The sequence below is a fragment of the Strigops habroptila genome, chromosome 9 (genome assembly GCF_004027225.2).
Source record: "Strigops habroptila isolate Jane chromosome 9, bStrHab1.2.pri, whole genome shotgun sequence".
In the NCBI taxonomy this organism is placed as follows: Eukaryota; Metazoa; Chordata; class Aves; order Psittaciformes; family Psittacidae; genus Strigops; species Strigops habroptila.
The window spans coordinates 3694074-3709338 of record NC_044285.2 but is presented as its reverse complement, the minus strand read 5'-3'; the positions used below and the strand labels follow the sequence as shown (position 1 = coordinate 3709338).

Sequence of the window (15265 nt, the reverse complement as noted above, 5' to 3'; positions counted from 1 at the left end):
TTTAATATTATTATCAGTACACTGACAACTGCACATGATTCTTCTGCCTTTCTGCCAACCTCAGTTTCCAAGGGGCTACTGTAATGGAGACAGATTCAAACTTGCACCCCCTAATGACACATGCACACACTTTTTTTTAAAGGAAAATTGTTTAGACTTTCACTTTCAAATCATATATTGGAATCTTTTCTGATGGGATTTTGGATAATCAGCACAATCCTTACTTTAGGAAGTTTTCGAGGTCATCGCGGCTGCAGGAAGACCAGGAAAGGTCACTTGGGTTCCTGCCCTTCACCCATTCTCCAGACATAATGTGAGACCTCCCTGCGCAGGGCTGGTGATCATCATCATGGCTCATTCCCATGCTGTTTGATTAAAACAAAACAAGACAAAAAAACCTATCAAGTTATGATGTGGGTTTCTCTTTTCCCATTGGATTTAGTAACGACACGCTTAATAAACAAGTGGAAAACAGGCTGCACATACAACGGAGAATCATTCACCTACTGCTCCGGGAACCTGTTGCATGAATAAACTATAGGTTCTTTTAAATTATCCATTGCCTTAATTTCACAGACTTTTAGTATTTGTGTGTTTGAAACTTCAAATGTGCTTCTTATGGACTTTCCTACCAGGAAATGTAACTACCTGAGGGTTCATGAGAAGTGAACCTGGAGAAGTGATGTAGCACAGCCAAGGGATATCTGCTGGAATAGCACAGCTAGCACTTACTGAACACTTTGGATTCCCAAACCTAGTGGATATGGTCCCTATAATCACACTGAGAGAATGGTCAGTGAATTAGCATTAGAGAGTGTTAGAAAGATTAGTATTTGTTGTTGTCAGTGTGGATTTGGAAAAACTACTGTCAAGAAAAGCACTTCTCTAAATGTGTAGTATTGTACAATCTCTCAAAGTTAGATGAGAACTGGAGCCTTCTTTAAGCAGTGAGTTGGACCAGATGACCTCCAGTGGCCCTTCCAACCCAAATTAGTCTATAACTCTATAACAGCAATGCTCAGATAGGAGCCTGAGGCAGAATCAAGCCCTCATTTCTGCCAACACTGCCCAAACAAGCACCGAGATTGGCGCATGCCAGTCTCAGCAAAAACAGAATGTGACCTACTCGGCAAAATAAACCATCCAAGCAAACAGCAGACTGTGTAATATAGACATAAAGGGAGGAATTCAAACACATTCAGTGAGGATTTCAAAAAGTATTCAGAAATAGAAAAGTATTACTTTAACCTCCAACCAACTCCTACTCGGGACCCTTCCAATATCAGTGGAGCCTCTACCCTTTGGCTGCTACAGTAAATCACTGTCCAGAACAAATCTCTGTTGCCACTGGTGAGAGGTGAGACTCTTCTGCTGGAGGTAAGCCTTTGTGGACAACCTTCATTGTGGAAAAGAAGGGATAAATGATGTGACCAAGTTCACCTGCTACACCAGTGAAGTGTCAGAAGTCCTGACTGGCAGTCCTACACTCAGCTGTACCGTGCTGCCCAGCCCAGAAAAAAAAGTGAGTTAAGGGGTTTCCATCCTACTTGGATGGAATGATCATTAAGGCCATTTTCTAAAATCATATGGAGTAACAACATTTTGAAATGTTGACATTCTTCCTTAGATTCCAACAAGGAATGGGAAATGGCTTTCAGACAAAAGATGCCAGTGTCCCTTTCTAGCAAAATAACAGTTGCCAATTTGGGGCTGAAAACACACGTTAGTAAGAGCTCACTGGGTCTCCAGCTGGCTGGACGGAGCAAGCCAGGAGCAGTGCCTTTAAATCTGGTGTTGGACTCTTTAATCCATGCTATTTCTCTACAAATCAGAGGCTCCTGTTTGCTTTCTGACTGTGCTCTTGGCTTTGCGTCTCTCCAGTTGTGGGATTCAACTGTTCAAAGCCTAAACACGACATACATTTCTAGTTGCGATGAACCAACACCGGCTTCAGCAGTTCGATAATTATGGCTTAGATTAAACCACCATCTAAGCTATTTTTAGTTTAAAGTGAAGATTACATGGTGGAGTCTATTATTTTAGGTTTATCTCCAGGGACATTATTATTTCTAGCAAAACTACATTTAATATAATTTTCAGACTCAGAAGTTCATAGTTACTCCTGGTTTTAAACTTTTGGGGGCTTTGAACACAGCAGAAACATTAATATCAAGCACATTTTGTTTGATGCACGCAGTAACAATTTAACAGTCTATTAGTAACTCTAACTTCAAAACAGTAAAGAGTGAAATTCCTGCTCCACTGAAGCGAATGGGAGTTTTGCCATTGACTTCAATGGAGCCTGGATTTCACTCCAAATATTTTACCCATGTTGTTCCTACACCCAGAGAAAACTCTTCACATGCTAGGAAGAAAGTTCCAGCAGTATTCCTCCAATGCAAATAAGCCCTTGTATTCCTAAAAGTCAGGAAAGGAAGAGCTAAGCACCACGAAGCAAGGTATGGAAGCTTGCTGGAAATCTTGCAGAGGAAAGTTCGCCCAAAAATGCCAGTTGAGAAGGTTTGTGGGCATGCAGCAATCGCGTTAACTCCTCTAATGGAAACGGGGCAGGTTTCCAAGGCTTCTTCTAGTTTGCCTGCCTTGTGCCTGCCACAGTGCTGAGACTCAAAGTTGGGTCCTTCAGGTTTCTATTCTGTCAGGGCTTCTGTGGGATGGGACTTGGCAGGCCTCCCACTGTGGCAGCTTCCTGAACCGCCTCCTGCTCAGCACCTCAGCTGTCCCACTTGAAAGGGTGAAAATAAACCGTCTTCCTGACTTCCCAAGTGTTTTAGCCTCCCTGATTTTATCTCTTCCACAAAAGACTAGTGTTTGGTCTAGAGCTGTTAATTAAGGAATGCCTCAGCTTTCTGTTTAACTTCATTTATTCCTTGTTAAATTGTTGAAAGGGGGATTTTTTTGTTGGCAAACAACACAGGCAACAGTTACTGATTAGTACATTCCTGCCCTTAACTTCATTTCCAACCTGGCCTCATGAAAGATGTCTGCCTAGGAAAAATGCTGAGGCTAACACTGATCACTCAGCTCTGAGTTTGCAGGAGTGTTTGAGGCAGACAGAATGTATTCTTTATAAAGACTGAGTCAGAACTCATATCTCAGAGTTATTTACAGGCTGCTTCTGAAATTGGTTCAATTCTTACAGGTGTGGAAATCGACACCTTTCTGAGTTATTCCTGATTCTTAGCAGAAATTCTTTCAAAAGTCATAAGCATAAAGGAATTGAGCCTGAACTATTGATATAAAGCAAAGGAGCTCTGCTAAATCCAAAGAACCATGCCAGTTTATATAACTTGGGATCTGGCCTCAAGGTACACAGGCAACCTCTACCGGCCTCTCTGTGATGAGTTTCTGGTAGAATGAAACCAGCAACACCTTTGGAGCCTGTTTTAATTGGCAGTGCAGACCTTTTCCCAGCATCTACTTTACCTCACAATGACTCACTTGAGGAAAGGATTAAATGACCTGCAGGACTAAGGCATACCCCTAGCATGCTAACACATTCTTTTCTGAAGTTCAAGGGTCTCCAGCTACATCAAAGGGATCAGTTTTTTGAGAACACATAGTAAATGTAATGCCACGCTGATTCTTTTCACTAATGAATAGTCCCCCTCCTTTTAACAGAAACAAATCGGACAGAGCATTGTGTGTTTTTACTAAACAGCAGTGCAAGCACTGATTCAGTACTCTGCATTTTCTTTGTGATCATCTAATCTTACCTGCTATTCAGAAGTTCACATGGAATTAGAAGCAGAAAATCAGCCTCTTGAAATATTCTGCCTTGGGAAGTTCTATTCTTACGTGACCAGATCTTGAAAAAAGAGCCGATAAGAATGGCTCTTAGATCAGGAGTAGGAAAGTCATAATGGCACTACACCACCCTGCAAATCCACTGCCCTTTGTGCCTTCTGAGTCATAACTGTCCATTTTACTAGACACAACAAACACACGCTGCATGTTATCCTTCACACTGCAAAGCCAGCAGAGCCAGTACAGATGGGCAGGACTCGATTTCCCTTTGTGCTGTTACTGCCACAGTCACTAGCTCCTCAGGGTAAATCTCAGCCTTTGGCTCATCACATTCTCCTTCTGAAGACAATGAGATTCCACAAATGCAAGCAAGAACAGCTTAGACTGTCAGCTCTTCAACTCCTTTCATTCTATGTTTATTCAGAGTAAGCACAATGGGACTCCAGTTTCACACTCCAGCTTCTTTTCTAGTATAAATAATGCATTGGTTATCAGTCAAAGACTAAGGCTTCACCGAAGGAGTCCTGCAGCATATTTATTGTTGCTCATCATATGTGAGTCCAGAAACAAGCTGACTGACCAGTTTGAGTTCTGACCGTTAACACAATCACAGCAAGGCAAATTTTATTGGAGTCAGAGGGAGGCAGCAACAACAAATCTCTTTCATTCTACTTTTTGTAGAACGATGTTTTAAAGTAGCATTGCTATCAAAAACTAGCATGCAGGCTCTCAAAGCTCTGGCCTCTCTGAAGTCTATGCTCCTTTCCAGGACACTATTCTCTGTCAGAGGCCATGCAGCAATCAGAACTGGGTCAGGACGCCAGAATTACACTCTGGGCCTGAGCTGGCCAATTTCTTGTATAACCCTTTTAGCTTAATGCAATTAACAGCCATTTGCTCTCCCACAGCAATGCTAAATAAATGCACTTGCTTTGTTTGCTTCGGTCATTAGTGGAGCTTCTCCTCTAGACAGTTAATGTAACTAAGCTGCTCTGTTTACCCTTGGTGTGTTTTCCAATGTTTCCTGTTATTCTTTCAAAGCCTGAGCCAAAGCTCACCAAAGCCTGTGGAAAGCCTCCTACCACCGTCGATGCACTGCATGCTGCACCTCAGAGTTCTTAAGGTCATGTATACAAATCTTCATCAGAACCACGATGACTCTCGATAGGTTTCCTATTAAAAGCCCCAAATCCCAGTTAAAGGTTAACGCCAAAGAGCTGGGGGAAACTGGTTTAGGAGATGCTTTGAATTTTTTCAACAGCTGTAACTCTGTGGCTGTAACAAACCACTTGAGAAATCCCCAAGATTATTATCACATACCCTCAGGTATCGTGAAGTTGGGGCAAGAGGCAAGATTGATAGAAAATACCATCAGCAGTAAAAAAGCTTTTCTTCAAATAAAGGCAGAAAGAGGGCAACAAATGAAAGAGAGAATTATGAATAAGACAAGCTTGAAAAACACACACCCAGATGTGAAAATATCACGAGCTTCTACAGCCCCTCTATTTCAAATAAGCCCTTCAGCTGGCTGTTAATGGGACCTTCTCCATAGTCTGCCTGTGAAAGCCAGACTTTAAAAAGGAAGAGCTTATTGGGGCCACTTGCCCTGCAGACCAACATGGGCTCAAAGAATTGAGCACAGGGCCTGCTACAGCAATGTCCCAAATACAGAGGGAGACAGGAGAAGGCAGTTATATCTCTTGCTCAAAGTGAAAAGCTCAGTGGGGCCACTGAGGTTTTTACATTCTTGGCTGCTCGTTGCTGGAAAGCATGTTTTCTGTACCTGTGTTCTGCAGATGTTGTCAAAAAGGCTCTGTTTCTGCAAGGCAGCAGTGAACTACACATCACAGCTTGGTAGGTCACTACTGACCTTTTCAAAAGAGAATATGAGAGAAGTCATTCCTGGTGATCCAGCTTGCCATGACTTACCCAAAGGACACCTGCAGAGCCAGGACTAAGAACACAGAACCATAGAATCATAGAATGGTTTGGGTTAGAAAGGACCTTAAGGTCATCCAATTCCAATCCCCCTGCCATGGACAAGATTTCTTTCTAAACCCCACCAGAGAATTATAAATGCAAAGGGAGAGCAGACTGGACAATGTCCTTGCATAGTGTGAGAGGGAAGGTAGAAGGGGAGCTGTAATTTATCTGCTCTGGCATTTCAGTGTGGGCAGGGTGACAGTGCCCCATGGAAAGGCTGCTATTTAGACATGCTGTGGGCACAAATGCTATCTGTTCCTCCATATGAAGGACATAACTGAAGGACAAAATTCCTCCCCCTTCCCACTTCCTATCAAGTCTTAATGAACGGTTGAGAAGGGAGTCCTGTCTCTATAGTCCATCCAAACTCAACCACAAAGGAAGATGGTGGTATGGAAGGAGATTATACAGGGTGCATGGCTAACAGCTGAGAACATTAAACACAACCATTAAACTCAAATCAATATAGGTCACTACGCAGAGAATGTACGTCAACAATTCTCAGCAGCTACTACTTGGGCTGGATTTGAACCAGCAAGTTAGAAGTGGGAGACAGTATAGCACATAATCCAGGCTGTGGGCCGGCCAGTCCCAAAGTGAGTTCAATGTCAGGAATTTTTATTAACGTTTGAAATTGAAGCTGCATCACTGGAAAGGTGCCTACTTCTGAACTGGTTCAACATGTTTAACATTTCCATAGAAAATGCTGATATCTTGGAAGTTATGAGGTTTCCAACCAGTTGGGAATAAAGGCACAACAGAGGCAGAAGTGAAATGGGGTTGCTGGAATTATATAGGAGCTGCGGTGCAAAGTGAGGATGGTAGGTTTAAGAGAGTGACCTCGGAAGGTGATGCAAAGCAAGCAAAGAAAGGCAGAGACAGCCAAAGGGGTCAGGAGGAAGGCCAAGTGAGGCTTGGATAGAGGGCAAACTAACAAATGCTGGGGGAATGCTGAGCTGGGCTGAGCTGGGGAGGAGGCAACAAAACAGCTTGTATAACCTTCTTACAAAACCAACTGTCACTAAGCCTGCTGGCTTAATGGAAAACAGGCTTTTTCACCTTCTGCTTCGCAAACATGTAAACACAGTCACTTACATACAACTCGACTATTTCAGAAGCTATCAGAAGGTTCTTTGGGAAGCTGTGATTAACAAGGGGAAATGACCCCACTTAAAGCATTTGAAGTAATCAAAGATGGTCATTGTGTACATCATGTTATCTAGAACAGGGGTGTTCAGGATGGCTGCTGAGCTATTGGGTTTGGGTTTTTTTAATCAGGAGAGACAATATTTGAAGGGAGCCATGACTACTGGACTCTTGTTTTCACATCCAAGTTTATGTCACTCTCCAATAATGAAGTAACCAGATATTTTATATGGCTATCTACTCATCAAACAGCCAAGAAGTCAACAACAGCGAGTGAGAACGCATGAACGCCTATGGTGAATAAGAGTGTGAAAAGCTGTGGTTTATTCAGCTGCATGGCAGATCCAGCCCTTTATGATATGGTCTTCATTTAAAAAGAATTAGTTCTTTTGCCATGGGATCTGGAAGGCAGCAAGTACAAGCTTGTGCTGCAGGGGACAGATAGCAACACGTGAGAGCCTGACATGGCAGGAACAGGCAGTGGGGCTTTTTACTCGCTCTAATATTTCATCTAAAAGCTTTTCTGTCCATGTGGTCCTAGATAACTGTGACTGAGCTGGCCAAACCCCACTGACATCAACAACAGTCATAGAATCACAGAATGGTTTGGGTTGCAAGGTACCTTAAAGATCATCCAGTTCTAAGCCCCCTGCCACAGACAGGATGGTTTGATTGAAGTTAGCCCAAGGCCAACCCAACAGGCGCAGCAGCTCAGCACACTCACACTTAGGATAATTTCACTGTCTTTTGCGTTGATCGGAGTCATGGTGACTCCCATTCCAGCCTTTCGTTTTGGGCCCTATGGGCCTTAACATCACACAGTGTGTAGAGACACATCACAAACCACCCATTGTAAAACATGTGTTAGCAACTCTCTACTGAAAGTCATTTCTCTTGGGCTGTCAATGAAGAAACACTGGCTACTTGTGATCACAGCTAAGCTGTGACCCTAAAGCAAGAATAAAGTCATTTAAGGACCAAAGGTAACATCTCTATGCAAATGTATTCATTAAGCTGTTTCCTTGCCCTGCAAGATTTAATCCACTTCTTGGACATGAAAAACGCTCTCTCCCTCACTTGCTTTAGTCTGGCTTCAGAAAACAGGGAATTGTTGCAGGAGGAGGACAGTGACTATGAGCGAAACAGTGGTGGGCAGAGAAAGACTGCTCATTTTTCTGGTGAGCAGAGGCTGCTGTGCTCCATCTGTAGCTCCTTGTATGCAAAAAGCACCCTGGTGCATCGCAGAAGTAACATGCTGAAGGGTAACAAGCTGTTTGCTTTCAGCACTGCCTGAAGTGGGTGAGAATGAGACCTCAGAAAATGTGACATGCATTTCCTCAGAAGATGAAAAGGGAATATAAATTGCCAGATGGAAAAAAAGACAAACCCCTGGGATAGCTGGGTGGGATTTCCCACCCACCAGGGAAGAGAGACAAAAGCTCAGTAAGAAGGGCTGACGGGTTGTCACTCAGTGTTAGCAACCTAAAGGGATGCTCCTGCATGCAATCCAAAGTGCACTTCTCCAAAACTCCTGTGAAACCAGTACAGTCTCCAGTCAAGTACATTAATGACAGAGAGTCAAACCTGAATGAAGAGATGCAACACAAGACACCCTAAAGGAAAGACAAGGAGAAAGGAGAGCCAGTGGAGCATACTGCCAACTACGTGCAACACAAGTAACCACAAATGTCCCCCACTCTACCCCAGCAGGAAGCCACCCACTGCTGAGCGCTGTGGGAAGCAGGGCAGCCTGGGAATGCACTGTAGGAGTCAGGAATGCTGGCTGCCTTCCCCATATGGGGAGATGAATTCTCCATTCCTGGAGGTGGGAACAAGGGGATGGCCAACATCAAAAGACAAAGAGGTGTGAAGTAAGGGTAATATAGATAAATTCTACCAGCATCAAGTCTTCTGAAGTCCCTAGACAAGCCAGTGGCTACATGTTTTATGGTTCCCAATGCAGCAAAAGTCCTTTTTACAGAAAGAAATATTTTTCAGCTTCTTCCTTTTTATTCTCCTTTCTTGGTCTATGTTGCCAATCACTGTGGGCTTGCAGGTTCAGTGCAAGAAGAAATCCACCCTATGTGACCCTCTTACACTGCTTCACCAAAGTGACAGGTGACTGTAGAGGACAGTAACAAACCTGTGTGCTCCCTTTTGCTTGCAGGAATGAAAAAACCCAAACAAACCTGTCCAGTTATACTCTAGCAATGGATCAGCCTGTAGTAATGCAGTAGTTCAGCTGAAGACATTTGCTGTAAGGACATGGCATTTTCAGTCACTTCCATCACTCACGAGTGATCCTTATGGAAATGTTGTTTCCGGTAATGCTCCTCCCATGTACCAGCTCCCCAAACTCTTGGGATTTTTCATAATGGTGCAGCTGGGAAAATAATTCATAATCCCAGAACCATCTGGCCTTGGCTGTTCGTAAATGGTTTTAAAAGATCAGCATGCTATCTCACTTAGTCTCACTCATTTGATCAGCACAGAGAGACTTGATATCAACAAGGAATGTTGCAAATTATGGCTTGGCATCAAAGCAATTTGGAAGTGATATGTTCAGACCAGTATTGAATGGGAATTCTTTGGGTAGTGGGTGTGCCTGGTTGCCTACAAACCTCAAAGCTAATGAAGCCAAGTTCGCTTTCAAATTGTCCAAGAATGCCACATGAAGGAAGTAAAAAGCAACTTGAAAAGAGATACTCTTGCTTTGGGTAACTTTGGCTTGAACACATTCATGTGAAGACAAATTACAGAGAAACAAAAAAGTCTGTTGTCTTCCTAAGAAGACCTCTCTTTAGAGGGTCCTTATCTGAGAAGAGGTGCAGCACGTTTCATTTAACTGAGGACACCTTCCTGGAGACCACATAAGGGCTCTCCTCGTGATTCTGCTCATTGTATTAGAGGTGCTGCTGCGATGATGCATTTGGCAAACCTAGTATAAGGTTACTTCAACAAACACCATCCAGATTTCAGGAAGAGCTGCAGATATGTATTGTAGTACTTAAGGTATAAGAAGACAACACAAATACATTTTTCTAAACAAGTAAGTTGGTTTTTTTCCTTGAGTGGAGAGCAGCCTCAGGATCATATCTGGATCAGTACTGAAAAGGTGTCAGATGAAATAATGGAGAAAGAGGTAAAAAAATATACCCAATGGAGAGGATGATACTTAAAATGAGTACATGGGAGCTGATGCTTGTGCACACAAGCAGAAAAGCACACGACAAAGTCATTATTATGATTTCCTGTAGCACTACGTTAAAACTACTAAACCAAGGCAGCCTGAATTTCTACCACAAATTGACCATTGATGACCTTGGTGGCTCATGATGGATACTAGGGAAGAGTTCTGCCATCTTGAGCTAAATCCATTCCATGCTACATAGCAGCATGAGATAAAGGAGGCACTAAGACAGGAAAGAATTTACCCACTGAAAGGTGCTAGTAGTTATGTTATGGAGAGGAAGAATGGAAGTTGTGCTTTTCCTTTGAAGGAAAGATACTTTTCCTAAGTATAAAGACTCCCTAAACTAAGAAGCAAACAGTTTCTAGGGAGCATCACTTTATGGTGTCTAGCTTTAACGTGTATAATTAAAACGAATATTTTCAATGCTAGATCAGAAACCTGCCCCTCCATCGCTACCTCTGGAGCGATGCAGGTGAACTGCAGGAAGGGAGCCCAGCTGGCAGCAGGTGGAACACACAGGGAGGCTTCGGAAGACACCTACCAGAGGGTGGACATCAGAAACTCCTAAAAGGTCATACTATCCTATTTGTGGATAAGATCTGGCATACAAAGTGAGTGTCTCGGTGGACTTTGGAGCAGAGAAAGAAGGTACAGTAAAAGCCACTCATTTTTAAGGCTCAACACTCGAAGCTGATTAGAGCCTAACAGGAAGGAAACTTTTCAAGCAAGTGAGAACAAACCATTATGATCAGATTTCTTTTGCTTTGATTTGTTTTACCTAAAGAAGAACAAAAGCAGAAAACTGAGAAAACCGTGGATTATTCTTCTCCTTCTTGGAAACTGGGGTTCAAGTACAGACACAGATGACAAAACTCCCTGCTGGGTTGGATCCAGCAATGGAAAGAGGCCCAGCATCTGATGTAGGGGATCAGTGAGAACAAAGAAGGCTGTTTCTTTTCTTTGTCTAGTAAACTCTTTTTGCTGAATTTTACACCCCAACACAACTCTTGGCTAAAAGGCAGCCAACCCTGTTCCACTGCAGTGCAGCCGTCCATGGCCATAATGGTAAAGAGAACCACATTTTTAGAGGCAACAACATTTCCATTGGCATTGCTGCTGCTGCTGGGTTACTACCAAAGGCTTTTCCAAGTGACAGTCTGGGATTTATCACTTTCCCCAGCTCTGCAGTCATTTTCACCTGGAACCTGTTGAACTCAGCAGGCCAGGCACACAGCATGGGTTACAGGCTATTGGAACCCAACCGCTAGTGGAAAAGTAAATATTGCAGTGAGATTGCTGCTCTTGTATAAAAACAAATGATTATTTGGTAAATGGCACTTGCAAACCTAATATTTCCTGTGTCGGTGCGTGCTGCAGAGGTTGCACAATGGGGACTTGTACTGTCCCTATGTTTTGGGTCACTGGTTGCACAAGGCTGTTGCCAGCAAAGCCAGTGAAGTATGAAACCAGAACGCCTGTAGCAGGAAGCACATGCAAGATCTGCCAAATCATTACAGCCCAGCTATTTAACATGGCCTTGGCTTACTCAGCAGAATAAGCCTTCAGAAAGAAAGACACAGCTGGCAAAGCCACAAAGCTATTGATTAAATGAAAATTGTGTTGTCTGGGAGTTTCTAAATGACTGTCATTTGCCTGTTTGGTGCAGTTTTATTATGTTAAGTAAAGCTGTACAAGATGCTCAAGAACAAAGAAATTAGAGGGATTGCAAGAGAATGTTGCTTCACTAGAGATTACACAGACATCCTTCACAAAGCCACAGTCAAACCATAGAAACCCTTGCCCAGAACCATGCTAATGTTTGTCACAAGAGTCCAGAAGGCAGTGGGAGGTGGACATTCCCACGCCCAGTTCCAATGTGGTTACATTCCGATACTGTAAATAAACTATCAAATGTGGAAGACACAAGGGTGGGAAAAGATACACATGGTAGAGAGAAGGTTCCCCACCACCACGGCAGGATTAGCAGGTTCAGCACCTGTAAATATCTTGCAGTTTTACATCAGACTAAAAAAACCCACCCCAAACCAGACCTATTATCCAGAGTCTGGCACATGACACTACTCAAACCTCTCCATTTCTCCTTCCCAATCTTCTTTGTGTGATTTCTGTATGTGATTTTTCACTCTGTGAGATCCTACTGTCATTGCAAAACCAACATGCCCAGACAAGGTTAAAACAACAGGAATATTCTGCTTCTGGATTCAAATTAACTCACTCAGGTATCATGTACTGTATTGTGTCGGGCAAACACACCTTCTGCTTGTGGTGCTCCATCTTCCCCAGGTCAAACCATCCATGACTGCAGAAGGCGCCACTGATTTTTTTAGTTGACATATGTCTAGCTCTGTATTCGTCTCTGATCTCTGCTTCTCTTTGACTAATTTAGGACACAGTTTTCAGAAAGCTATTATCAAGCTATTAATATCAAGCTACTTAGGTACATAATACTTCTTTTTGGTCTAAACCAGACCCCTCAGTGTGCTAGCAAACGTGGAAGAAGCATCTCTTGAAATCTTAGGCTATACCTAGTTCTCCCTCAAAACCAGAATATGTTATTTAGTAATTGCTTTGACTAGATCATACAATTCTGATGCACAAGCATATATGATGAAATAGGCAGTGTTCCATTATGTCCTTTTGGAGTTGTACAGAAAAGAGCTGTGAAAATGTGCTTGCAATTATCTGTGGAAGAAGAATGAAACCTGGGAGGAGGGGAGCAAGAAAAGGGAGCCTGGGAACAGAGAGAGAGACATTCCACAACACATTTACAACACAAATGGCAGAAAATAAAATTAGCAACTCCAGGGTGGGTACACACTGTTGCCAGCAGCTTTGGCCAGCCCCAGGGTATGTCTACATGGCAGCCAGTCCCTCCCAGTGATCCTGAGACTGCAGAATACTGGCACAGCGACATACTCCTGCGAGATTTAACATGGAGAGTGCTGGCAGGAGCAGAATATAGCTGGGGTAGTAACCTCAATCAAACTACCCAGCTACTCAGGAAGTCCTGGTGCAGCAACACAGTGACTAGTACCTGAGCTCGCTAGAGTAAAGCTTGCATGGGATTGCCTCTGGCTTCAACCACCCTTGGATCCAACTGACCTTGATTTTCAACCCTTACAAATGCAGACATGTGAGTTCCAACATATTGTCTTTTGCAGCGTGGTCAAAACAGCCACACAGGGTTTTACAAAGGCACAGAGGGACCACAAGACAGAATCTAGATCCAAACCGCCAGCAGTGCCATTGGAGAGGCTCACCCAGTCACAAGGCAGATCCTGTCAGCCACAGGCTGCATCCCCAAGCCACCACATAAGTGGATACTACCCTACAGGCCCACAAGATGGGCACCTCTTTGCAAGGTCTCTCTCTAGTAAAACATTAATACACTGGAGTGCATAAGATGCCTATGGGCATGTGTTAAGCTGGAGTCTTTAACTAACACGCTGAAATACTACCCTGTGCATAGAAGTTTGGCCTCATTTGCAGGACAGAGAGACTGGAGTTGAACTTGAAGTTGTCCAGATAACCCTGAAACTGAGACTTTGGTGCTTCTACATGTTTGATTCTGCAGCTTTACTAATGTTGGTTTTAATGCCTTTTGGGAGGTAAGAAGTGATCTGGGGACAGATTGCTTCCTGCCAATTAATTGCTGTACTTTTGCAAGAGCAATGAAGAAAAACATTCCACAGAAATTCAGGTCAAGCAGAACCTGCCTGATAAATGTGGGACTAACTCATGCCTCTGCTCCACTTCAAACAGCAGTTGCAAGGTCTGCCTTCTTTTCTGCGACTGATCTTGCTGTCAGCACCATAACACTCGGGGATCCTACTGGTTGCTTTGCCCATGCTTCTGGAAACAGCTCTTTACAAATGCCATGGTGAAATCCTTGTCCTTGCCATCATTACAATGCAGATGGTCGAAAGAGCAACAGAGAACAGAAAGGAAGGTCAGATGGGATCTCTTTTGGAAAAACGGGGTTAATGTTTAAAGTCAATCAGGACAGAAACTACACTCAGCTGCCCGCATCGGTAGAGCCATGTGTTCAAGGTTAGACTATGGAGAGCTGCTCTAAAAGAGGCAGGGAGACTTGTTGGGGTTTTTCTTTGTAAACAGCTTCTCAGCTCCCACATCCTGCACCTCGATGTTATAATCCCAGAGAGTACAATGAGAGAACTTGTAGCAAAGATCCCTCCATTTTTATATCTTTCCCAGAACCATTCTCCGGTGCACTAACACCGTGATTTGGCTGTGTGGCTCCAGTGCTGCTGGCACTGTGCTGGCTGGAATCACACAATACACCGCGAAGGAAAAAGAACCAGTTTTCTACCAGCACAGAGTGCATTCTGCTGCACTACCCAACTGCTCAGGTCTGTGTCTGTTTACTAGGGTGGTCTCCTCAGCTTCCACATGAAACTTCGAATTTTTAAAATGCATTACATGAGCAGATCCCTATAAATTGCAGGGCGGGGAGAAAGGGGACTTTGGTTTGGTTCTTAGGAATTAAGCTTGTGTGCCTGCACCACACTGGCCTGGCTGTGCCGGTGTATGCTGTCACAGGACTCATTCTCTACCTTTTGGATCTGCTTAAGACAGCCAATATTTTCACATTCTGCCTCACAACTATTTGCATGACAATCTCTTTGCTGGGTGCTGCCCTAGACAGGATCAGGGAGTAAGTTTATTTACAAGTCTATTAGCATAAATATCAGGCTACAAAAGGAACATCCAGAGAGTGCTTTTCCCTTACCTGCAATCTACCACAAAGACCATACTTAATTATGCAGCAATTATTTATGCACCCTAAAGTAATTTTAGCCAAGCTACATCTATCAATACTTAACATCTAAAGCAAATGATTATATTGGATAGAAAGCTGCTGGTTCCAAACTCTTCTCTTGCCTGATTCCAACTCCAGAGCTATTTGGTTTGTGCACTACAGGCTTTTAACCTTTGGACTCGTTTTTGTCCTCATCTGTTTCAGCTTCAAGTTTGAGGCCATGCGGTTTCAAGACTGTTGGCAGCAGACTGCATCTTACTTATTGTCAGTTGAATTTGATTCACTTTCTTCAGGGCATCCGACACGGCGTGGCTTCCAGCCATACCACCTCCAGCTATTCTCTCACCATCCAGGCAGTGCCAGGTTCCGCTAGCTCA

General features: G+C 43.5%; 1 protein-coding gene across 1 annotated transcript in view; it reads right to left on the bottom strand.

Moving 5' to 3' along the window:
- The window catches only part of ADAMTS17 (ADAM metallopeptidase with thrombospondin type 1 motif 17), a 174494-nt gene that overhangs the window by 90305 nt on the left and 68924 nt on the right, over positions 1–15265 (bottom strand). The window contains exon 9 of the mRNA XM_030498506.1: positions 225–365. Within this exon, the coding sequence (XP_030354366.1) occupies positions 225–365 (141 nt within the window). The remainder of the gene's footprint in view (positions 1–224; positions 366–15265) is intronic.